General features: G+C 36.6%; 1 protein-coding gene across 5 annotated transcripts in view; it reads right to left on the bottom strand.

Moving 5' to 3' along the window:
- Positions 1–27,751, bottom strand: part of LOC131070237 (DExH-box ATP-dependent RNA helicase DExH7, chloroplastic) — a 408,882-nt gene that overhangs the window by 30,909 nt on the left and 350,222 nt on the right. For all 5 annotated transcript variants that reach the window (XM_058005745.2, XM_058005743.2, XM_058005744.2 and 2 more), the window contains exons 32-33: positions 20,854–21,066; positions 18–110 (exon numbers count right to left, since the gene is read on the bottom strand). In XM_058005745.2, coding sequence (XP_057861728.2) covers positions 18–110; positions 20,854–21,066 — 306 coding nt within the window. The remainder of the gene's footprint in view (positions 1–17; positions 111–20,853; positions 21,067–27,751) is intronic.

Genomic DNA, 27,751 nt, shown 5'->3' on the forward strand with positions numbered 1-27,751 from the left:
AGGGTAAAAGGCCAAACCTGATGTTGTATATTTATTGGGCCACCAAACAAAAGAAGTGCATATGGTGAGATGATCGTTGTATCCCGCAAAAATATTTTTGTGGTTTCCACCTATTCACAAACAAAGAATACAAGTACTTTAGAATACTTTATTTTTACTCTTTACTGCATTTCCTTCATATATAAAGCATCACTTGTAAAGAATATCCATAACTCTGAAAAAGATGTAACAATCTTCTAGTGTTCATACAAATTTATATGATGAAGCATGATAAACACTTTTTGGCTCTAAATTTAACTTTTAAAGTGATTGAGCTATAATTATTTATAAGGTCTCACTTTCATGTTAAAACAAGGAAATAGTTTCCTTCTTCATTTACAAACAGTAAGTAAAAGGTAATGCAGACATTTAAAAAAAGTAACTGGCTTCTAGGGAGATCTGTTCCTAATGCTAACATTAAAAAATGAATGAATTTTTTAAATGATATGGCCAGAAGATAGTTATAGATAATAACAAACACAAATAATAAAAGAATATACAGATATGTTTAGATTTATGATGAAGATATACTCTCTTCCTTTCTCAAAATTGTTGCGGATGCCAGCTCTTTGAAATTGTGTATCAGCTTCCTAGCAAGAAAGAAACTCAAAAGAAGCAAGATGCAATCCATCATAAGTATAGCAAAATATGCAAATTCTAGCACAGATTTACACCATAAATGGGTTAGAGGAAACCCATAACCTCATTAATTGAAAGATTGTTTCATGGCTCAGGTAATACTTTTTCTTCTTTCCAGCAGAATTCCACTACTTTCAATGTCTGTAAAAGTGATGGAGATTTTATAAGGCCTATACAAATTCCCTCTTCTCGATCTCTTCCAAAATTCTACTACAAAAAGTGTAAAGTCATGTCTTGCATTCCTGTGGGGCATCCTTAGGCTACCAATTCCCATATCAAACAACGTGCAATGGTCTTTCATGAAAGTCCTGGAGTATATGAGAACACCAGATGCCAGGAGTCCAATAATCCCCCTCCAAACATGCCTACTTGTAAATCCTCTTTACAATCCGAACCTTAACTTTCCTGTCAATCTCCATGCCAATGTTAATTCCAACGGACAGCTGTAACTTGTCCTTGCCAACACCAAAGGTGCCATCTTCAAAGTTGCAAAGGATGTTGAGGCCACAAGAAAAAATAAAGAGATGCATTAAAGCCTCTCAAAAATGTTGGTCAATTGCTTTCACCAACAATATGATTGCACAATATTCATCTCCAGAAAAATAATGAAAATTACGTTGATTGTCTGAAATATTTGACAGCACGACCATAACAAGATAAGAAATAAAGTGGTACATTGTTGAAGCAATCCTCACTCTTGAAAGAAAGAAGTGTCGTGCAAAAAGCAGCCAGGAAACATACAATGGCTAGCAATTTCACGAACCAACAACCTCACCAAGATGCCAATTTCGCAGACTTGGTTTGCAGGAACATCCAAAAGGAAGGCAAGAACATCAAAAATAAGGAAGGAGTGAAGGTTTCTGCAACCTAATCATGCTGAATTCTTAGTGATGACTATCGCCATACAAATTTAGATATACAGCTTTCTCTGTACCCTTCAATGTTTTACTTTGTTTTTTTTCTAGGCAGAATTTTGTAACAAGATGCTTGCTAATCCCTGTATTTTACTGCTGACTTGCCCCCCTTAGTCTTCATATAGTATTACTATGTAATATCCACCCTAGATTTTGTTTTTTGAAAAATATAACTCCTAACTAAAAATAAGATGCAATGCAGAATCCTTTCCAATTTTTGATCACCCAGATCTTGGTATGGGCAAGGTGAGAGCAAACGGTTTTTAGGATTACAATCAATTGAAATGCAATGTTGAAAGAAAAGCATTAGACACAGAAAATACTGAGAGGGGGATGGAGGGGGGGTTGGCGGGGCAGGAGTGAGTGAATCTGTATTTTAAATTTTTAAAAGACATAAAACATAGAGGGAGCAAACATCAAGATGCAAACACCAAATTTCACATGGCAAACCATTCCGGGTAAAAAACAAAGGCACACAATGTTGGTGTTGGAAATTAGCCACACCTAGACCGACGATGGACTAGTCCAAGAGGGGCCAATAGCTCAGTGGTAGAGCACTTCAGCAGCATTGGAAGGTCCTAGGTTCAAGTCCTAGCTGGTCCATGTCTCAACATGGTATCAGAGCCAGGTTAAGGCTAGGAGCCCTAAGCAGCCCCAAGCACACGAGAGGTGTGGCTTAAGGGGGGATGTTGGTGTTGGAAATAAGCCACACCTGGACCGATGATGGACTGGTCCAAGAGGGGCCAGTAGCTTAGTGGTAGAGCACTTCAGCAGCGTTAGAAGGTCCTAGGTTTGAGTCCTAGCTGGTCCATGTCTCAACACACAATAGCTTTCATTAACAAAAATGGGCACTGACCTAGATTACACAAGTGAGCACCAACTCACCGAGAGCACCAACCCTCTTAGAAGCACCAACTCTGTCCAATTGAAGCACTGACTCCAGTTTAGCATCAATTCAAATGCAAGACTTCAAAAAAATCAAAATCCACTCAGCACTTCAAACATCGTATCAACAAATACACAACACTCTGTAATGTCCCTACTAGTTAGAGATCACTTTCCTGCAAACAGATTGTTAGAATACAACAAATATATATATATATATAACTAATCTAACTTGCAATTTAACTTTTAAAATACTTCATTAACACTAATCACAATTCTTATCTAATAAAAAGGATACGAATGCCATACGGAGATATGTCCTTAGGTAGCTGTGAAGCTTGCTTTCTTGGAACCCATCTTGGTTCCAAGCCATCCAGGAAATCAAAGGTTACTTCAATTCCTGTCTTGGATGTAACTACTTACACCCAAGCCATCCAGGAAATCGAAGGTTAATTCGATTCCTGTCTTGAGTGTAATTTCTTACACCCAAGCCATCCAAGGAAGACCATATGTCAATTCCTTGCCTTGGATGATGCATCTCATCATCCAAGTCCATCAGAGGGGACCGGCCAGATCCGTCTCTTCTTGGATGAACTTAGTCAACCAAGCCATATATATGCATATAGATATTCAGTATATATACTGCCTACCAGGGATTATCATAATGCCTCCATTAGACTAAGGGAGTTTCCTCCCTATAGCCTCCATCATGTAATCACATTTATATTACATTTTACAATTTATTAATATTTTCCGTTCCATAATCCACATTTACATATTCCTAAGTTAACATGTATTCCCTAACATATATTCAGCAAAATATCCATTATCCAAAATTCATATTTATTTATTAACATATATTCCTAACTATTCATTGAGGTGTATTTATTAACATCTAAGAACCATTCATTAACATATGTAATAAAATATTCATTAATATATGTATTAAAATATTCATTGATATATATATTACAATATTCATTAAAATATATATTAAAATATTCATTATTAATATTCATTAATATATATATTTAAATATTTATTATTAATATTCATTAATATATATATTAAAATATTTATTAACTATATTCATTTACATCTACACTTGTGACATCCCTTACCTATCTGCACCCACTGTAGCAACTTCCACTCTGCAGTTCCTTTTGCTGTTCGCAGCTTTCCTTAGACCACCCGCTGCTTCCTCCTTTCTCCCTTTCTCCCCTTGTTGGACAGTGTTTGATCTCCCATTTATACCTTGCAAAACCATAGGATGGCACCTCTTCATATGCGATGTGGACACCATCCATACCCAGCGGTTTGTCTTCATATCTAATTAAGTTATTTTCTATCAATTAGCATAATCGCTGTTCTTAATGACTCATCATACTGTTGCGATTAATGATGGGTTAGCATTAATCTTAATCATGTCCTCATATTAGATATTATCTACCGATATGTAGCAATATATTTATACGTTGCTATTCATAAGGGCTAACAACTATTATTGATGACTGATCGATATCCTTGGGTAGTAGTAATTATCGTAATTATCTACACTTGTGACATCCCTTACCTATCTGCACCCACTGTAGCAACTTCCACTCTGCAGTTCCTTTTGCTGTTCGCAGCTTTCCTTAGACCACCCGCTGCTTCCTCCTTTCTCCCTTTCTCCCCTTGTTGGACAGTGTTTGATCTCCCATTTATACCTTGCAAAACCATAGGATGGCACCTCTTCATATGCGATGTGGACACCATCCATACCCAGCGGTTTGTCTTCATATCTAATTAAGTTATTTTCTATCAATTAGCATAATCGCTGTTCTTAATGACTCATCATACTGTTGCGATTAATGATGGGTTAGCATTAATCTTAATCATGTCCTCATATTAGATATTATCTACCGATATGTAGCAATATATTTATACGTTGCTATTCATAAGGGCTAACAACTATTATTGATGACTGATCGATATCCTTGGGTAGTAGTAATTATCGTCATTGATCTGCCTATTATATCATGTCTCCGCTTGATAATGTCTAACCTTATTATGAGATCGGTCTGATAAGCAATGCAGACTTACGGTCATTATATCGATCCTCTTCATGAGCTGTCAATTCTCTTCATTATGTTGACTTCTTTGATAGGAGATAACTATGGTATCACATCCTCTTATCCCCCAATTTAATTAGTGACTCTTGATTACGATTCAGTCAAACATTAATATTTCGATGTCTTATTTATAATGACTCCTACCATTTATCTTTGCCAGCTACGTATTCTCCATGGTTCTTGGATGGCTTCAATCTTTCACTTATGTCCACATCCACAAAGTCTTTTTACCACAGTGCCTAAGTACTTACATTTTACAGTGTAACGGAAGATATATACATCGTAGGCAATATTATTTCAAGGTGATTGTGATGAGCTGTTGATCCCTTATACCTGTGATAATTGATTTAGAACCTCCAATTGTATTTTGATGCCAAGTAAGAGCTAATATTAATTTGAATATTTCAGGAATATTATTAGTAATAAATATTAATTAAATAATATATTTAATAAATAAATTAACTTCAAATAGAAGTTCGTTGTTATTATTATATTAATTAATAATAATAATTACTTCATTTAGGATATATATAACGATCAAGGAGGGGACATGACACACTCCCGTTTTCACAGCCGTTAAGGTATCAAAAATAAACTTGCAGCAGACTAAACAAGAGATATTTTTTTCACCTCCTTATTTTCACCAGTTTGCATGATGCATGTATATCAAGTTACATACTTTGTGAGCACTCCCAACTCAAAAGAACAAATATTAACAGCGCAAACAAACCATGAGACAAGAAAAAATATATATCCCGCCACTATCCGTCAACGCCAATAATAGGCTCCACGATGATAGTTGTGCCAGAAATCTATGCCAATAATAGCATCCACGAAGGAGGAAAACGATAGTTAAAAAAACATATAATATTCATGATCTCAAGAATCTCTGACAGCAGAAAAAAAAAGTTACAAAAGTCTTTAAGCCAACGAGAAACTTCTTTCACGTGAACATGTAATCATCAATGCATTCTCAAAAAAACAAATTTTGTTTGAAACATAAGTGCAAAAGGTGTTACTAAGGCTAGAAGCTGCCCCACTTTCTTATGCTGTCACACCAAAGGAATCTTTTTTAATAAAAATGCCAAAAATAACTTCTGGCGCCCCTATCTATATATGGCCAAATGGATGCCTTGCCTTTCCATTTCTAGAATAGCCGCCGTATTCAAGACAAACACAGCCCATAATAAGATAAACATGCCTCTCTTTTTCTATTGGCTGTTTGAAGAGTCAACCTTTAAAAAGGTGACATGGTAGATACATTGACAAAGTACAAGGTAATAGATAGGCAGGTAGGTGAAGTGGATAGGCAACCAGCTTAAGCAGACACCCAAGCAGCTCAAGCACACAACCAACTAGCTCAACCACGCATCCCAGTAGCTCAAGCACACAACCAAGTAGCTTGATCACACAATCAAGTAGCTCAACTAGGTGGCCAAGTAGCTTAAGGACACAACCAAGTAGCTCAACCAGGTAGCCAAGTAGCTCAAGTACACAACCAAGTAGCCAAGTAGCTCAAGTACACAACCAAGTAGCTCAACCAGGTAGCCAAGTAACTCAAGCACACAACCAAGTAGCTCAGGCAAGTAGCCAATTAGCTCAAGCACACAACCAAGTAGCTCAACCAGGTAGCCAAGTAGCTCAAACATACAACCAAGTAGTTGATGAAAATCTGATGAATAATTAGCAGCTTGACTAGTATTTCATTCCAATTCTCTTTACAAAAAACCTTTGACATCAATGACAAAATAATCAATAGGGTGCATATACATTACAAGAAATGTAAATAAGCATCTTCTACTTAATTCAACGGTGAGTGTAAGGGCACATGCACTTATTAAGAAGGAAAGCTTATGGGCACATCCACTTATCCAATGGGAAAGCTTATACAAATTGAAATGTTAAAAACAAGTGTCTTCCACTTATCCACTGCTGAGTGATTATAGTAAACCACTAATTCAGTGGGATAAGTAAATCATCAAATCTCAAAGCACCCTGGTGGTACTAACATCCAATGTTACAATAGAATGCATGAAATAATAACTTTCAGTGGTAAGACCATCTGAAGCATACATGATTAGTACATTGGTATGATAATCATCAAATTAAGAAGATTAACATGTTGATAACAAGTGCTAATTTAAATAAGAATTGCTTTAACACCCCACAATAGTAACAAATAACATGACACAACGATCCAGCTATTAAATGACAATGTGATACCTTGGTTACATGAATAGGAAGGTTGATGCAAGTCTGAAAATGCACCGAAAACACACTGCTACAGGTCTGAACAGCAAGGAAGCTACTAGAAAATCTCACCGACACACATCTAACACACACCCGAGCTGCAACTTGACTTGTAGAACTCCAAAATCACTTCAAAAGTTGCCCAAACATGAATAGTGGAAAGATATATCAGCTATCATAAAAGAATTGACTTCACATTGAAGACTTGTTGATAACTGAAATTTGTCTGGATGAAAACTTTTAAGTTCCTCCAAAACTAGAATTTGCTTTGTAACTCCTAAAGATCTGAAACCCATCTGTGATGTCCCCTTCTTGGACCTAGTTATATTGTGTTTCCCGTTAGCCTACTCCTAAGTTCCCTTAGGCTATTTAATGATGGTTAGGGGACTCCTTTTCCCTTGGAGATCTCAATTTACAATTTTCTTGGTTTTCGAAAGTTGAGTTGGTGTTCAATTGGTGTTTCCATGGTGGTCACAAATGTTGTAGCATTTTGAGCTTTCTGGGTTGTTCTCCATAGTTCTTGGAGAACATTGGTATTTATAGCAAGTGCTCGTTTTAGCACTAAGCATCTCTCCTCAACATTTGTTTTGTCTTGGCACAATCGGTTTCTGTTTTTGGTGTCTAAGTGGGTTTTCTGCAAGGTGGTCGGTATTATTTTCACATTTGCACTAAAATAATGAAGTCATGTTTTAATATTTACTTTAGCATTAAATATTACAAAGTGAAGTTGTTCTCTAAGTTGGATGCCCAAGGAGATGTAACATGGGAACTTAAGTTTTAAAATATTATAGGAGCCTTTTTGAGGGAAAATAAAATATTTGAAATTTGATAATGCCCTATTTCCCTCCAGGTCTATATCAAGAGATTTTTGGCTCTCATTCTCTCATTCAAAGTTGCACACGAATAGAGTACTTCTAGAAGATGATTGAGGACGAAAACCCTCATCAGTATTTGCTGGTTTCGATGGTGAAAGACCCACCCTAGCTAGTTTGGTGTTTGCACACATAAAATACAAATTTCATAGAGATTTGGATTCTGGGTTTTCACAAAGTGAAGATCTTCAGGTGAATTGCTTTGTGAGCTCTTAGTAGATATTGGTGATTGTTCCTGATTTTTTTGGGTGTTGTTTTGAGCATAGTGTAGGTGATTTAGTGTTGGTGGTACATCCCTCTAAGGTTGGGTGTACCCTCTATTTTGGATGCTGGTGTTGGTGGGTTGGTTTCGTTATTTTGGTTATTGCACCAAATGAATCTTCAAGGCTAGGCGAGCCCTTGCAAGATGTTTTGTGATGGTTTTAGCTGATAATTGTTTTCTAGATCAAATCGCCCCTTCCTGTAGATCGTACAAGTGTAGGTTGCATTGAAGTTGATGCTAGTGGTTTGTCAATGGTTTTGCGGCTACCTCTTTTTCCAATTTTGGTGTTTAATCCTATGGGAAATGTTTGAGTGTTGTTGATAGATATTGACATCTAAGGTGAAGATTTGAATATTTTGGCTTATAATAACAAGGAGAAGGCTGGTTCAGTAGGTCCTAACACCCAAGCTGAAAGAAAGTTTGATGCAATGCTAGACATGATGTCTCAAATGCTTGCCAAGTTCAACCAAGACATGCCACAGGGGGTTTAGAATACCATGCATACTAGGGAGCCAGCAAAAGAATAACAAACACATAGTTGCAGCAATGTTTAGATCCCTTCCTAGGCCCCTGCAGCCCACTTTTGTATGTAGTGAGGAGGCCCTAGTAATTTAGGATGCTCAACTCCCATTGATTGATAAGGTGAGACAATGTCTCATGCCGACTATGATATTTCTCCAAGAGAAGATTAAGATCCATTTATGCTTAATGATCATTTGAATCAGTGGAAGAAGAGGGGAGATCATAGAGTGGAGTAGAGAGGATCAGCACTATAGAGGGGTTTACAACAAGCCTTGGTTAAGGTAACTCTAGCTCACTTTGACGGAAGTGACAAATGCACAACTAGAGCTTGGTTTCAAACGCTAGATAGCTACTTGGCTCTTAGACCTATGTCAAAGGAAGAGACAATTAAGTATGCTACTTTGCGTTTGGATGGCATAGCTCACAAGTGGTGGTATCATGGTCTAGTTACCTTGGGTCACAACCTGATTATCACTTACGATGAGTTCACCAACAAACTCATTGAGAGGTTTCATAAAACGGATATTGAATTGTGCTTTAGGGATCTTGCATGGCTGAAAAAGTACGGTTCTCTAGACACTTACATATCAAAATTTCAGAGGCTCTTGATGAATGTTCCTAATATTATACAAAGAAGGTTGGTTGTCTTTTTTTCTAAGGGACTTATGGACACATTAGAGGATGGGTTGAGGCATTTGACCCTTCCTCGTTTTTTTTTAAAATCTCGTTTAACCACGGGCAATGCCATTGCCCTCCCAACCATAGATGAACATCTATCGTCTCCCCCAAGCATTGCTTTTTCTCAATAAGGCAGATTGTGTGTGTTTTCTCATAGTCAAGAGAGGAAGATTTAATCTTCCTATACATCTATCGGTGGTGCCCTTATCACATGAACATGGAGCTGGGATTTTTCCTTTCCTTGAATTGTCACTTCCTAACGAGGAAGTACCATCGCCCGACTAACCTGCAACTTGATTCTTGTGCTCGAAGATGATGCACCTTCCTTGTTATCTATCTGGATTTCAGACTTCTGTCCGAGAGGTCCTGTAGAATCATCTTCTTTTCCAACCTTGATCTTAATGAGTCTCACACCGTTATTTTTGAGCCAAGCATTAGTGTTAGCTAAGATAGGCTGAAATCTGTTAAGAATGGAAGTACCCTCCTTATGTGACCAATAAATTGATGGAAGTGGTGCTTCATCAACTCTCTTTTCACGTACTTTGAATCGAGTACATTTCCATCATCAATCATTCCTTGCAGAATGTCTACCAGGTTCAGATCAACAATTTGCTCAAGGGTGAGCCTGCAATAATCCATCTTACAGACTTCTTTCTTTGTACAGAGATCCACCCAAATATCCTCTATGCAATGCACATGTAGAAGGACTTTTTGATTCTCTCCTTCATACCCCAGTAGTTGAAATCTACTCGACTTGAACCTTTTGAGTTTTATCTCCTACATTTCGGTCTCCATGGCTTTGGCTTTGGTGGATGTAATGAGGGAGTACCGGCCAATCTTCAATGGGTTAGTTGTAGAAATCCCCATCCCAACCTTATGCCTGACAGATTGATGTGCATGAACAACCATGATCTTTCTTCCCAACTCCATAAGAATAATCTTATCAGTGAAAGTAGGGAATTGAAGGGATAAGCTGCCATATTCATTCACTCTTTCCCATGCCTCATCTGATACTCTTCTATTCTTTAGTGCCTTGTCAAATTGACACATAAAATAACCAAAGAATGCATCCTGAACCCTCCTATAATGCAATCTACTGGGTCTCAAAGGCAGCTGATCATAGTAATCCCATACAGGTATAAGCAAGCGATCACCCTCGGTAGAAAGACCAGGGAAGTGTCTAAGTGATGCTGCTAGATACACCAAATATGAGTTCATGTAGAACGTCATGGTGGTAGGGACTGCTGCAAGTTGTTCACACAAAGCATCACTGATGATTTCACCCCATGAGATGTGATGGGACTGCCTTATAAACATGATAAACTAATACATCCAGGGTTCAAAAACATTAGAATGCTCTAGACCCAACATCCTCCTGAGGAGAGTGATGATGTCTCCAATTTCCCATTTGAAGTTGCAACGGTATAACTTAGCCCACCTTGTGAAAGCGGCTTGTGGCTCATGGATCCACTTGTTAATGTGGCGTTTGCAATCCTTTTCCCTTGAAACATAATATTCAGCTGCGCTATCTTTGGAAATCTCCATATACACACGTGCTACACACGTGCTGCTGGTATTATGAAAACTTTCTCAATAGTATTTGCATCAAGACGGATTATCGCCTCCCCATCATCATTTCTGATATTTCTTGTCTCTTTATCAAAATGGTGAGCACAAGCAAGAACAAACTCAGGTTCTAGGGCAGCCACTGAAAAAGAAGAAGCATGATGGATATGACTATCCAACAGGCGCTGCATGTTACTATCCTTTGGATCCTCCACCCTTTTAACAAACTTTGACATGTCAACATGTCCTATTTCCGTATCTTTGATATGCTCCATGGAAGAGGAAACTTGAGAAGGGGAGATCTCATTTTGGTACTTGTCATATTTGTATTTCATCTTCTTTGGAGTAGAAGATGACAGTAGATCAGACATTGAACAAGAGCTTGGCACAGTAGAAGGTGATAGTAGATTTGACCCATTCTTTCAAAAAGGAGAAAGAATAGGTCAAATCCTCATGGAAAACCCATGTAGGAGAAATATAAGCAAAAATGCCTAAGTTCCAACTACAAAACGTGGCATTCAAAAACGGCTCATGGAGAGAAAAACGCAGTCAAAGATCAATGAAATGGCAACCAAAAAAGCTATAACGTGTTTCCAAAAACATGAAATCTGCCTTGAATTCAAAACGCCTCCTTATGCCATGGATTCCTCCACCAAAATCGGTTAGAAATTGTGGCAAAATCGAACTCTAAAGAGAAGAGGCAGGTCGGGTTCTTGAGGAAAATGCCTTGCAAAGACATGTAATCGGGTTTAAGAAACCCTTTTACAAGTTTTAATTTGTTTCACTTTTCATTTCTTAGGAAAATCGGGTTTGTGAGAGAAAAGAACAAGTCAAAATAGCTCGTAGGGGGGAAATGAAATCCCCTTTACAAGTTTTAATGACAACTCAAAAAAGAACTTGTCATAGGGAAATAAAATTCCCTTTACAAGTGACTAAAAACATAAAAACATGTAATAGGGAAATAAAATCCCTACTACATCTAAAAAGTAACTTTAAAACTTGTAATAAAGAAATAAAATCCCTATTACATGTTAAAATCACTTAAGTAGGAACTTTTAAAAGCAATTACAAGTTCTTTTTGACTTATAATTTTAAATTAACTTGTAATATGTCCAAAAAGTTCCTACAATGACTTAAAAGACAAAAAGCAACAATGGGAAAATAAAAAGTTACAAGTTTGAAAAATACATAAAGTGCACTTGTAATTGACTTAAAATTTCCCTACAACACTAAAACAAGAGAAAAATAAAATTTGCAATCCAAGGAAAATTTCCCACCTGCAATCAGGAAGGAAAAACCCAAAATTGAAGGAAAAACAAATCAAACGAATTCAGAATCCGATGAAATCTGAAACATGCATCGAGGATGGACTGAGGATTAAGCCAGTCGAAGGGCGAAGCAAAATTTTAGCTCGGGAAGTGTGCCTTAGAGTAAAATTTTCATTTTTTTTTAAAACAAATTTTTTAAAGGGATTGTCTATTTTTGTGAATACAAAAATACAGACAACACCCCAAGAGCCCAAAAATGCTTCTCAAAGTTTCACTACAATCCATAACACCAATTCAGCTCAAAGCCACAAATAGAAATCCTAAAATATTGAACTTGCATCCTCCAAGAAGTTTGGAGTTGTCCCCAGCACACCTAGAGGTTTACAAAAAACTCAAAAATTGGCCAAAAGCTCATGAAACAATATTTTATTTAATGGGAACATTATAGAATCAATAGTTTGTAGATTGGAATTTCTAGTTTTTGGGTTTCTAAACATGAAGGTTTCTGATGTGTTTTAGATTGCATATTTTGGAGTCTTTCTATCAGTTGCAAGAGATTTTTTGAGTTGGGTAATTGAGAAATTCCTTCACAACTAGCCATACCATATTTCCTATGCTTAACCATTCAAAATAACTCATACAGGCTGTACAGTTTTAGAGCAGGTATAAGGGTTTTTTGGGGTATGATTATATTACTGTTTGGTTGCTTTGGTGGCTCCTTGCAGACTGTATAGTTCACATTGGACAGTGTTATCGGCATTTGAGGCCTCACATTGAATCCTTGCTAGCCGTACAAGCTTCCTAAAGGTTGGCATGGAGTGTCCATGCTAAAGTGCCTACTTTTTGGGGACTATATCACTCCCTTTGGTGGTGACATGATCCTTGCTAACATTTTCAGATCCATTGGTGATGGACAAAATGGATTTTTGAGGAGTTGGGAATAATTCTATGCTTGCTGCCCCTATTTCCAGCGCCCTGTTTCAGTGATCTAAATGATTGAAATTTCAATCAGATTCATTTGTCTTTGGTTTTCTCATGTTTAAGGTTGGTTTGAAGTGATCTTTAGAGTATTGTATTCTAAATATCAGTTTGAAGAAGGTTCCATGCATTGGCGTGATATTTGAGGGTGAATAGTGAGTATATCAGCGCTGCAACAGAGGTATATCAGACTTGTAAGCTGTCATTTCTTGCATTTTGAGGCTGTTTGGTAGTGTTGGGTGAGTGTGAGACTGCTTAGCAAACTTTGGAAGTGATCTATGCAGGAGTGGAGGGTGTCTGGATGGTTTTCCATAGTTGCTATGAGCTACAATTAATGTACAGCAGACCTGCAATAGCTCCATGTCTTTTCAGGCCTACAACTCTCACTATCATGTATTTTTTTTACCTATATAAAATTATATATTTATTATAAATAATTATTTAATTATAATAATATATATAATCAGGATAGCAAATTTTTTGCAATGTTTTTTGCTCTTCACACCTTTATTGAATGCAATCCTTTGAACCCTATACCCTTTCCTCAGAAGGTGAAAGATCCCTGATGGATCCCCTTGCTGATCTGCTGTAATTTTTAAAATAATAAACTATATTTTCCTGTGATTTTTGCTGATGGTCTTACAGAATAGAGAGAAGTTGCAAAATGTTTGGTTTCTTTTTGTATTTTTTTGTATTTTTTTGAATATATAGGCAAGTAATGAATAAAGAACAACAAATAAGGAAGGAAACTGAAACGAGTAAGAACATTCAATTAAATCAGAATTGATACAAATCGTACCAGGCAGATTTCTGATTTATAATATCCAGATTATTCCCTATGCACTGGGGATGTGCTTACATCCAATAATGGCACCAACTGAAGGGTAGATGATGAACACAAACCAAGAACACCAGCTATGGCTGAATGAAAGTCTTCACCACTTCCAGCGTATAGTGTACCTACTGTAATGGTGGCATCAAGCTGAAACAATCACGCCCCAGCTGGGAAATTCAACCACCCTGCTGAAACCCTCACCAAGCAATCTGAATCTCCACAAGGAATAGCGCATACACTCTGACCAATAATGCCAATGCCAAAAGAATCCATTGCCAATCAATAGCTAAGGGCTATGTCTTAGCCAGTACCAATCATGGGGTTTGCGTCCCAGATTGAAGAATTGCTCCAAGTTTTCAATATGTAAAAGATAATGAGAAATTAGGTTCCCTTCTCCTTATATCTCTTTCCTTCCAAATCGAACCCTAAAGATATATGAAAAGTGCGCTTTAATATAAAGTCATATTTCCCAATATTGGGCGCCCAAGTATAGAGAAAACACCACTTTTTCAATATAAAATAACTTCAAGCGCCAAAAGGACCCTGGCAAGTGAAAATCATTTGGAAAAGTTCAAGACCTTTCCAATGAGCTATAACACATGGGCATACGAATCCAGATGAAGCCAAAAACCCCTTATTACTCTAAAATGGCTATAGACATAGCCTTATTTAAAATATTAAAATGCTAACTTAGGAAATATTTAAATATATTAAAAATATAACCCAAATAGCTACAGAAAGCTCGAAACACACCAAAAGCCTGAAACTGAACCTGTCACCTATCTGTGACTGATGTCAGAAATCATGGATCAACCGGCTGTCTAATCCCTAAAATCTAGGGATGATCCTAGAAACTAGGAAACATACCCAAATCTCCTTAAACTGAAACCAAGGAATGGTCTCATGGAACCCCAACCCTGGACATTGTCACAACCTCCTAAAAGTAGGAACTGCCTCCTAAAATGTAGGAATTGCCTCCTAAAATCAAGGAACTGCTCCAAACTGGTCTACTACTGCCAGAAACACCAAATCCAAACATTGAATATCCTGACTGAGTCTCTATCCACCATTGCCAGCCTAGAAGACTCCATAATAGGCTAACTCACAAGTCTATGCTAGACAGAGCTAAAGAGGGGACATGACAAAAGGATCACAACCAAATTTCTATGGAGTTCATTGGAGGTACTTGTTCAAAATCGCGCATCACATGTAATTACAAGGAGGCATTTGGTATCAACAAGGCATCTGGCATAGTTTCAACAAAAAGGGAGAACTTGCACAACACTTTGGAGCAAAGTTACAAGACTTGCACAAACTCACTTAAACTTGGTGAGTTGCAAGCCGAGTCAAGCTTGGTGAGTCCTAAGGGCTTGGACTTGGGATTGGCCGAGTGCAGGACAAACTCGCCGAGTCTGCTAGACTAACCAGACTTGCCGAGTCTGGGCGAGTCCTGTCACTTGGACTCAGTTGGTGTCAAGCAGGTTAAAACTTGAAAAAAAATACAATAAAAGAAAAGTGTACAAGTTGCTTTTATTTTTGCTTATATTAGCTCCTATACCCTAAAAGCATTGTCATTTCATTTTGTTGGCAAAATAAGAGAAAAGAGAGCTATGAGCAAAAGTTAGAGTGCATTGTAGGGCAACTAGCAAGGAGGTAGAACAAAAATCTATCAATGAATCCCATTTGGGCAGCTTCATACTTACATTTGGTGCATCAAGGGGTGTCTACCGATCATTGGAAGGAGTTTTAATTTTCTTTCAAGTTTGATTTAAGAGGTAAGCTTCATTTTTTTTGTGTTTTTTTACCAAAAATTGCGTTGTTTCTTTGATATTTCAATACTTTTTTCTATTTTATTTTACTAGATGAAAGAAACAACCCTAGATGTGTTTGATTTGTTTTTTGAACAAACCCTACATTTTTTTTGGAACAAACTACACATTTTTTGTATTTAATAATTATAAATGACAATTCACAAATGTTCACTTTTTTTTGTATTTTTCTGTTATTGTAGCATCTTTGACCTTTTCAAATCATTTTTTTTCACAATGTCTAGAACCCCAATAAGAAAGGACCCATGTTGGAAACATGCTGAAATATTTCCGAAGGTAAAAAAGGAGAGGTGAAATGTACATTTTGCAAAACAATTTATCATGGAGGCATTAATAGATTGAACTACCATCTTGCATACATACCCATCCATGAGGTTGTGGGTTGCCCAAAGGCACCACCTGAGGTTGTTCGTGGGGTGCAAGTGCAATTAGACACATTTGAAATTCAAAAAAAAAATGAAAAAGAGGATAAGGGAGGAGATGGAAAGCATTGGTGGTATTGAAGAGGTTTCTTCCATGCCTCCATTTCATCATAGTGCTAGTGCTAGTGCTAGTGTCAGTGGTAGTGGGAGTGTTAGCCTTGGTCCTAGAAATTGGAAATCTAGGATGGATTCATTTTTTCTACCACTACCCCCAGTTCCAACCGTTTCTTGAGAGCATGGGTTGGAACAAGGATGCACATGACGCAGTTAGATGTGCAATTGGAGACTTTTGGTACTATTGCACCATTCCATTCCATGCAGCTAGATAATTCTTTTTTGTTTGATTGTTTTAAAATTTATAGTTTGAAATATGTTGAATTAAAAATTAAACTCTCCATTTTACAATACCTATTTAATTTATTTGTGATGTGTTAGGTTTCCTTTTTGGCAAAATGTGGTTGATGCCATAACTATTTGTGGGGCAGGGTTCAAAGCGCCAAATGAAGATGACTTAAAGGGCCAAATTTTGACACAAAAGGTGGCTGATGTAAAAACCACAATAGAGGAGCAGCGGTTAATATGGAGGAAGAAGGGTTGCACCATCGTGAACAATGGTTGGACCAATAGAAGAAATATGACACTGCTGAATTTTCTTGTTTCTTCCTCAGGTGATTGTACTTCCTTCAATGCTTTGATTTAGAGATTAATATTTTTAATTTATGCATTATTGAATAATAGATTTTGTTTCTTTTTTAGGTGGCACTATGTTTGTCAGATCAATTGATGCTTGAAGACATGCAAAAACATGCCGCATACCTTTGTGAGGCTTTAGAGGAAGTCCTAGTTGAGGTGGGCGAGGAGAATGTGGTGCAAGTGGTGACAAATAATGTAGAAAATTATTTTGCTGCAGGTGGACTATTGACGAAGAGGCACCCAACATTATTTTGGACTCCATGTGTTGCCCATTGCCTTGACCTCATATTGGAGGATCTTGGCAAGCTTCCATGGATCAAACATGTGTAGATTCGGCCAAAAAATATTTGTAAATTTCTTTACAATCACATATGGGTCCTTAGCCTAATGAGGCAATACACAGGGCAAAAGGAGTTGGCTCGTCTTGGCATAACTAGATTTACTACTAATTTCATCATATTACAATCCTTGATTTAGTCAAAGGCAGTTTTGAGGCGTATATTTGTTAGTGAGAAGTGGTCTTCCTCATCCTATGCTATGACCATGACAGGGATTGATGTGGCAAATTGCATTTTTGATGAGCTCGGCTTTTGGGTACTTGCTAGAGAGATTGTGAAGGTAAAATTTAATTTTGCATTATGATTTATTTTTTATTCATAGTTTTCATTTATTTGCTTATTTTTGTTTGATTTATTTTAAATTCATTTTCATAATAATTGTAGTTCACTAAGCCCTTTGTAGTTCTCAAGCGAGTTGTTGATGGGGAGAAGCCCAAAATGGACTACATATATGAGGGCATAGATAGGACCGAGGAGGCCATTAGATCCATCTATGAGGTAGTTGAGGGTAAGTATTGTCCCATTTGGGAGATCATTGATAGGAGATGGCACCTCCAGCTTCATAGGCATCTCCATGCAATTGCTTATTTCCTCAATTTGGCATTAATACCATCCTGAATTCAAGACAGATGAGGAGGTTCTGAATAGGCTCTACTCAATGACAGAGCGAATATCACTTGGTTTTACCAGACAAATAGTACACAAGATAGAGACCTTTACACATGCACAAGGAGAGCTCTTTTCTTGTCTAATGTGCAAAGAAAGTTAGATGACATTGCAGCCAGCTAAAAATATATTTAAGGGCATAATCATAGTTTAAAAATGTAATAAATCTTTCCTCTTTTTATATTATTATTAACTGTCGAAACATAAAGTTAGATAATGAGATTGTTTTTTTTCCTTTTCTCATCTTAGATAGATGGTGGGTAACGTTTGGTGCTAATGCACCAAATCTTCAGAGGATTTATTTAGCCAACCATGCGATGCTTTAGGTTGTAAGCACAATTGGAGTATGTTTGAGCACATACACTCCAAGAAGTGTAATAGACTATTCGTGGAGAGGTTAAATGATCTAGTCTATGTTCATTACAATATTCATCTTAGCAACGAACAGATTTTGAGCATTGACTCCAGCCCCATCACGCTAGAGGAGGTTGATCCACAATCTGAGTGGAGGATCCTATCTTTAGTGATGAGGACCTTGATTGGGTTGATTAGGCAAATAGAGAGGCTGGGGCTGTAGCCATGGTAGAGGAGGATAAAGCATGAGCAGACACACACAAAACTAATGTTGGTGTGGATGGAACATAGTCCCAGGCAAAGATTATGGCTGTTGCATCATCCAGGACCTACCTTAGACACCTTCGTAGGAAGGATGCAAGCTCCTCTGAGCCATAGACTTGTAGTTATTGTTTTGATATTTGTTTGGAACATTTGACGTCATTGATTTCATATTCTGAGTTTTGTATACATTTGACTATATATATATATATATATATATATATATATAAGTGTGCTATTTACTTCAGCTACAATTTGCATTTATACTTATGTGATCAATGTGTACTTGTGTATGTGATCAAATTAGCATCTATTTGATGATATTATTGTGTCTTTAAGGTTTATTTAATAAAGCATGCATGAAACAAGTTTTAAATCCTTAAAAATCTCTAAATTTCTTGGTTTTTTCAAATTGTAGAGTCTTTACCAAGTCTTCGTTGAGTCCAAAGTCTGAGTACAAGTCATGCTCACCGAGTCTGACTCAAGTAACTATGCTTTTTGAGAACAATAAGACTCATGGCATCAAGGAATCATTGGCTATATGATTCTTACAAGCTGCCTAAAACCCCCAAGGTTGGGAGCATCTGGGCATGTGTCAAAATGGCCAAGGCACACCTATGCAACACAGAATACTTAAGGTGGTAGAGGTGTGCCTTGGCTATCCCATGTGTGCTCCCACTCCCATTAGATCCAAGCCACACACCAATTATGCACATTTCCAAGAACATAGTTCATATATTAAAAGACAAATTGGATGGGCCACTTCTCTTAGGATTATACTACATAATACAAATATGGCAATGTTTCTTAGAGTTTCTAGGATAGTCACTTGTGGAGACAGTCAAACATTTCTTGGATTTTGGGGACGAGTATTCAAAAAATATTAAAACAGATTTTTAAAACTGGAAATTAGAGATAGCTTAAAGTAGTTGAAAAGAATCCAAAATTTTAGTAAGTATATACAGTATGCAAAAGTAAGGTTTTTGCATTTGAAATGATGTGGTTGTAAGTCTGGGATTTAAGACATATCTAGACAATTTGATCCTCAAGTTAAACAATTAATTTTCAGCTTGATTTATAATTTTATTCTTAGACTTAACTAGTGCTTTTGAGAATTTTTTTCATGTTAGATTTATACAAAAGGTGGAAGGATCTTCTAAGGAAACTGAACTTTGATGTAACTTTCCAATAGAAAAGCCCTAGTATCATAGTTATCATTTAATTGGAGTGATTGCAGCATTCCTATGCAAAAGGGCCAAAACTTCAATTTTGAATGGTGAGCAATTCAACATTAACATGCCCACACATGCTTATATATATATACTTCCAAGTAAATTTGGCAGACTTCATATATGGCCTTACTCTAGAGTCTATATGTAATACAGGTTTAAACGTGACTATGAATGTGTTTGACAATACCATCCACGGAATATTAAATTTTATAATCCACAAACATCACCACATAAGCATTGACATAATATTTCATTTTATCATGATTTTATTGCAATGCAAAATTACCAATATGTGCATATTATACTTTCTAAAAAAAACTCTAATGCCAAATCAGACTTCAGAAAGTCAAACTTTTTAATATACTCAAATCCACAACGAATAGCTAATGTCCATGTTTCCTTTTGTGAGGGAAGGGGGAATCTATTCCACAATTTGAGAACTCTTTTCTTGGGTTGTATTAGACCTTTTTTTGGGCTTCCTTGACTGTTTTATGATGGCTGTGGAGTGATCTGATGTCCCTGGGACATCAGAGATGTTGGGAAGGCAGGCCATTAACAAACTACTATCTGAAAAGAGGACATCCGGGGAAAATCCATAATTTTAATGAAAGTGGGGATTGGGAGGGGACCTTACATACCTGTCCTAGTGTTCCCAAGACATCCCCTAATAATGGGACATCTTCATATCCCTGTGGAAACTTCCACAAGGTAAACTGAAATGTAGTCTCATAAGTTTCTATGACTAATGGATTTTAATAAATATTTCAATGCATTAAATTTTGCAGTACATATGTAGAAGTTCCCTTTGGATACTAGTATCTATTTTGTATTCCAAAAAGACATTACTCCATGACCATTGAAATAACAATGTAATGCCTACGATTATTAAAATAACATTCCTACAATTCAAGATTTTTGTAAAGTTAAACATTATCTGTTATAGTAGATGCAAGCTTGTCCTTTTCCAAATTATCAAAAACACGATGTGGAGAAAATCTTACCGTAAAACTCTATTTATCACTAATTTAAAGGACATTATAACTTTACAGGTTTCTGCAATCTGATTAGTAAAGGTTCCAAATATTGATCAGCCCACATTATGAATTGTTAAAAAACAATATTGTTCAATTTCAACTATGACAGTTACAGTATTGAAGCCATTATCTCATTCTAGTGCATAGTTTTTTCAAGTTGATTGCATATAATGTCAAATAACTGAACTTCAAGAAAGGATTGCACCTTCTCAAGGAACACCATGAAAGGATAACGAAACTCAGATGTCATGTGGTTTATAGAACTAGGGTGGATAAAAACTTCATGTCGTCCATCAAACCAACGTGGTCGTTTGCTTGGAGCCAAAATAGGTCGAGCACTATCACTAGTATGACCTAATTTTATGCGACCTTCTTCCATTGCAACAACATTGGGATATAATCCTGCACACAATGTTGACTGCAAATGACAATAATAACCACAATGTTAGACAAAAACAAAGAAAGTATATCAATGTCACAAGTGATCAAATTGAGTCAATGAGTAAAAATTGCATCCAGATATAACAGATAAGAATTAGAATAGAAAAGAGCCCTCGTAGCTCAAAAATGACTCAACCTAAAAATATAAAGATATTAAAACATAAAACAAGAGTTAGTAAATCTATGGCAGGTAAATCTTAGCAATTGAATGCTGAACCAATATATATGATCAAAAGGGAAATAAGGAAAGAAGAAATCCCTAAAAGCCATAGATAAAGATCAAGACAAGAAACTGGTGCAATCACAAGTTAATGTCAATGCAAAGTTAAAAAGAAGATTTTGGAAGTTGGAATTTACTTTCCCATTTTTACTGCAGCATAAGGGTATTTTTATCTTTGATTTGTTTGTTACACAATAAACTATCCTTTGCCACAAGTGTTTTACTTTAATTATTGTAAGCACCCCTACCAAACTCCATTCCTAGGTCATTTTTTGTAAGATGACTGTCAGTTAATGCTTAATAGTACATTCGGTATAAGTCAATTTTGTTCGTCTAGTCAAATTTGTCAAAGAGATCTTGTTACAAATCTTTCCAATATAATGATTTTGTTAGAAAATGAGGCTCACAAACATGAAAACAAAGGAGGAGACAAAGATGGATGCTGAGATGAATTCATAATTCCTTCGGTTATGCCCAAAGAGAAATGATAACAGAAGTTTCAGCCAACAAATTGTGAATTCATTCAAAGGAACTTGACCTTCAACAAATCAAGACAAGGCAGGAGGAATAAGTAGAATAAATTTTCCAGTTGGTGCACAATTTGAATGGCCAATCCATATAGAAAATTTGCAAAAGTAGTGGCTAATTGGGAAAGATAACACAAAATTCCTCCAACTACATATTAGGTGCACTTTTAGGATGATCAAACCCTATGAAAACCATGCCTAAGTGAGGACAAATTGGCACGAGCCAGAAAAAACTCCTCCTAGCAAGTAGGAATACATTGACATACCTTTAGATGGGCTGAACCATTGGAAATCCTCTGAAACATTGGAAATCCATGCCATTTCATTTAAGTAAAATCATCCAAATGCTTGTCACACAAATTTTCTTGGCCCAACCAATGTGAAACTCTACCAAAAGGGAGGGCAGGTGGACTAAATCTATGCCTCAAGCATTTGAGTCGAATTGCCACAAGTTAAGAACACTTTTTGGGTAGTTGAGCCAACATAAATCTTCACCACAAAGGTGGCTAATTAGTGACATAAGTGTGCCAAGTGATAAAAGCGGCTAAAAGACACATGCACCACACCAAGGTAAATTCATAACAAAGTTGAAGTGTTAAGTGCAATTTTGTCTTGGTTCAGTCCATTAAAAACTTTGCTAGAGGATAGCTTATCTAGCATAAAAGCACAACCAAGGAAAAACAAGTGTTGAGCACACAATTGGAATGGTTTAGCCATGTAAAAGGTGCACCAAAATGTGGTGAATGCTGAAAAAAGTTCTGGCTGAAAGGAAAATTGGCTTAGTCAAGGATTGGGTGTGGAAACAAGGTGGATTTATCAAGGAGAAGCGTACCTAATAATCCAAAGCATGCCAAGGTAGCCATGGGTGAGGGTTTTCAAGGCTTTGTCATTCACAAGAAAAGCAAAATCCATTCTCCTTGGTCAAAAAGAAAAAAATCAAGGATTTCAGTCAACGCGATAGAAGCTATAGTTTCTACATAGGTTTACAAGTTGAATCATTGTAAATGAGGGTTTTTCATTGTAATAGACAAAGAAATAGATCTAGTACCCACCCATGTTATTGAATTTGGAATAGAATACAATGTTAAAAAAACAAGGAGTGTTTGTCAATCATCTACAACCAAAACAACCTTCCAACACAAGAGACAAGCAACAAAAATGTTTTGAAGCCAAAGAATTAATTCGATGCATAAACGAAACAAGTGCAATACACAATGACAAAATCCTTGTTATAATGACAAGATGACACCCTAAGATACTGTAATGTCCCCTTTTTAGCTTGTTCCTATTTTTCAACGATTAGCCTATCATTCTGACCCTCGTAGGCTAATGAGGTTGGACAAAGGGTCTCATTCAGTTGGCATCTACTCCAGGATTCAGTATGCTTTGGGTTGGCTTTCCTTTCGTGTCATTTGGTCTCCATTTGCTATACATTTGCCATACTTACTATTTATAGTAAGCCAGAAGCTCATAGAGAGGGGACCTTTCTATTTTTAAAAAGTGCATTTGGTCACATGGGGAAAAACAGGATGAACTTGCGTTTCAGACGACAAATCAAAATGTTGAGTATTTTGGGAGTTATGAAGATTTTAGTGGCCAAATTAATATTAAATCATTAAATGGTTTATTATAAAGTTATAATTTAACTTTATAATTTCACTTAAGTTGTGGGTCAAGTCATCATTGGAAGAATTAATTATGAATGCAAATCTTAATGAAATATTAAATGTTTTCCCTAAGTCTTAATGAAATAACATTTTAAATGTTATTAATATGTCTTTTATGGGAAATCAAGCCTTAAGGAGGGATTAAAAGTAAAGGAGGATTTATCCCACTTTGAGCGTGGAGATTGATTTGGAGTTTGAGGAGTCTTTATAAACAGACCTTGTCTTCCTTCAAGAGTATGTTATGAGATTATTTCATGGAAGCCATTTCTTCTTGTTGCTGAAAGTCAGTGGCTGGTTAGTTTCTAAGGACGAAAATCCTAGGAAGCTAAAGGTTGGACGCAAACCCAAACCTTCTAAGTCCACCATTGAGCTTAATCAGTGAAGTTTTTGAAGTTTACCATCAGGGGTTTCAAGAGCGATTTTCAGATTATTGGAGGCACAATCTTTAGAAGCCGATCAATTGCTGTTAGCAACCTCCATTGGCAGCCACGTGGGTATTTGAAGGTCTGTTCTATCTGCTGCAAACATTTCAATCAATTCACTACTTCCAGGTCTGAAGTATAATCACTGCCATTAATGTTCTTGAATGTCAAATCATTGTAATCAGATTGTTGAGCATTGTAATCAGTTGTATGCAAATCAGAATTTCAGTACTAAATATCAAGTTGAAGTTAAAAGGTTGCATGGCATGTGTTTGACAAAATGCCTAATAGTTGTGGATTCATATTTGCATGAGTTTCAGTCTTAATAGAGTTGGGGAGTTCGCATATCGATTGTTTGATATCATGTCATATGTCTGTAGCTGTACATGCATTTCATTTTCAGTCACTCGGAGTCTTTAAGATTGCATGCTAAATGTTTGTAAAAATACCTCTTAGCTGTAGATGTTCATTCATATAGCCGCATATCATTTCCAGCCATCATATAGTTCGAGAAAGTCAGAGAATTACCTTAGTAAGTAATTTGGCAAATTTAGTAATTTTATGCATCTTATCATCATTCTTAAATGAGGAAACCAAACAAAAAAACATTTACCAGCTGGAAAGAGATTGTTTGCCAACTGTTTGACAAAATTCCTAAGTGTTTAAAACTGAAAATTTAAGTCAGAACCAGCAGGGGTTCTTATGATCTAACCCTATGAAAACCATGCCTAAGTGAGGACAAATTGGCACGAGCCAGAAAAAACTCCTAGCAAGTAGGAATACATTGACATACCTTTAGATGGGCTGAACCATTGGAAATCCTCTGAACCATTGGAAATCCATTCCATTTCATTTAAGTAAAATCATCCAAATGCTTGTCACACAAATTTTCTTGGCCCAACCAATGTGAAACTCTACCAAAAGGGAGGGCAGGTGGACTAAATCTATGCCTCAAGCATTTGAGTCGAATTGCCACAAGTTAAGAACACTTTTTGGGTAGTTGAGCCAACATAAATCTTCACCACAAAGGTGGCTAATTAGTGACATAAGTGTGCCAAGTGATAAAAGCGGCTAAAAGACACATGCACCACACCAAGGTAAATTCATAACAAAGTTGAAGTGTTAAGTGCAATTTTGTCTTGGTTCAGTCCATTAAAAACTTTGCTAGAGGATAGCTTATCTAGCATAAAAGCACAACCAAGGAAAAACAAGTGTTGAGCACACAATTGGAATGGTTTAGCCATGTAAAAGGTGCACCAAAATGTGGTGAATGCTGAAAAAAGTTCTGGCTGAAAGGAAAATTGGCTTAGTCAAGGATTGGGTGTGGAAACAAGGTGGATTTATCAAGGAGAAGCGTACCTAATAATCCAAAGCATGCCAAGGTAGCCATGGGTGAGGGTTTTCAAGGCTTTGTCATTCACAAGAAAAGCAAAATCCATTCTCCTTGGTCAAAAAGAAAAAAATCAAGGATTTCAGTCAACGCGATAGAAGCTATAGTTTCTACATAGGTTTACAAGTTGAATCATTGTAAATGAGGGTTTTTCATTGTAATAGACAAAGAAATAGATCTAGTACCCACCCATGTTATTGAATTTGGAATAGAATACAATGTTAAAAAAACAAGGAGTGTTTGTCAATCATCTACAACCAAAACAACCTTCCAACACAAGAGACAAGCAACAAAAATGTTTTGAAGCCAAAGAATTAATTCGATGCATAAACGAAACAAGTGCAATACACAATGACAAAATCCTTGTTATAATGACAAGATGACACCCTAAGATACTGTAATGTCCCCTTTTTAGCTTGTTCCTATTTTTCAACGATTAGCCTATCATTCTGACCCTCGTAGGCTAATGAGGTTGGACAAAGGGTCTCATTCAGTTGGCATCTACTCCAGGATTCAGTATGCTTTGGGTTGGCTTTCCTTTCGTGTCATTTGGTCTCCATTTGCTATACATTTGCCATACTTACTATTTATAGTAAGCCAGAAGCTCATAGAGAGGGGACCTTTCTATTTTTAAAAAGTGCATTTGGTCACATGGGGAAAAACAGGATGAACTTGCGTTTCAGACGACAAATCAAAATGTTGAGTATTTTGGGAGTTATGAAGATTTTAGTGGCCAAATTAATATTAAATCATTAAATGGTTTATTATAAAGTTATAATTTAACTTTATAATTTCACTTAAGTTGTGGGTCAAGTCATCATTGGAAGAATTAATTATGAATGCAAATCTTAATGAAATATTAAATGTTTTCCCTAAGTCTTAATGAAATAACATTTTAAATGTTATTAATATGTCTTTTATGGGAAATCAAGCCTTAAGGAGGGATTAAAAGTAAAGGAGGATTTATCCCACTTTGAGCGTGGAGATTGATTTGGAGTTTGAGGAGTCTTTATAAACAGACCTTGTCTTCCTTCAAGAGTATGTTATGAGATTATTTCATGGAAGCCATTTCTTCTTGTTGCTGAAAGTCAGTGGCTGGTTAGTTTCTAAGGACGAAAATCCTAGGAAGCTAAAGGTTGGACGCAAACCCAAACCTTCTAAGTCCACCATTGAGCTTAATCAGTGAAGTTTTTGAAGTTTACCATCAGGGGTTTCAAGAGCGATTTTCAGATTATTGGAGGCACAATCTTTAGAAGCCGATCAATTGCTGTTAGCAACCTCCATTGGCAGCCACGTGGGTATTTGAAGGTCTGTTCTATCTGCTGCAAACATTTCAATCAATTCACTACTTCCAGGTCTGAAGTATAATCACTGCCATTAATGTTCTTGAATGTCAAATCATTGTAATCAGATTGTTGAGCATTGTAATCAGTTGTATGCAAATCAGAATTTCAGTACTAAATATCAAGTTGAAGTTAAAAGGTTGCATGGCATGTGTTTGACAAAATGCCTAATAGTTGTGGATTCATATTTGCATGAGTTTCAGTCTTAATAGAGTTGGGGAGTTCGCATATCGATTGTTTGATATCATGTCATATGTCTGTAGCTGTACATGCATTTCATTTTCAGTCACTCGGAGTCTTTAAGATTGCATGCTAAATGTTTGTAAAAATACCTCTTAGCTGTAGATGTTCATTCATATAGCCGCATATCATTTCCAGCCATCATATAGTTCGAGAAAGTCAGAGAATTACCTTAGTAAGTAATTTGGCAAATTTAGTAATTTTATGCATCTTATCATCATTCTTAAATGAGGAAACCAAACAAAAAAACATTTACCAGCTGGAAAGAGATTGTTTGCCAACTGTTTGACAAAATTCCTAAGTGTTTAAAACTGAAAATTTAAGTCAGAACCAGCAGGGGTTCTTATGATCTAACCCTATGAAAACCATGCCTAAGTGAGGACAAATTGGCACGAGCCAGAAAAAACTCCTAGCAAGTAGGAATACATTGACATACCTTTAGATGGGCTGAACCATTGGAAATCCTCTGAACCATTGGAAATCCATTCCATTTCATTTAAGTAAAATCATCCAAATGCTTGTCACACAAATTTTCTTGGCCCAACCAATGTGAAACTCTACCAAAAGGGAGGGCAGGTGGACTAAATCTATGCCTCAAGCATTTGAGTCGAATTGCCACAAGTTAAGAACACTTTTTGGGTAGTTGAGCCAACATAAATCTTCACCACAAAGGTGGCTAATTAGTGACATAAGTGTGCCAAGTGATAAAAGCGGCTAAAAGACACATGCACCACACCAAGGTAAATTCATAACAAAGTTGAAGTGTTAAGTGCAATTTTGTCTTGGTTCAGTCCATTAAAAACTTTGCTAGAGGATAGCTTATCTAGCATAAAAGCACAACCAAGGAAAAACA

The sequence above is a fragment of the Cryptomeria japonica genome, chromosome 2, assembly GCF_030272615.1.
Source record: "Cryptomeria japonica chromosome 2, Sugi_1.0, whole genome shotgun sequence".
NCBI classification, from domain to species: Eukaryota; Viridiplantae; Streptophyta; class Pinopsida; order Cupressales; family Cupressaceae; genus Cryptomeria; species Cryptomeria japonica.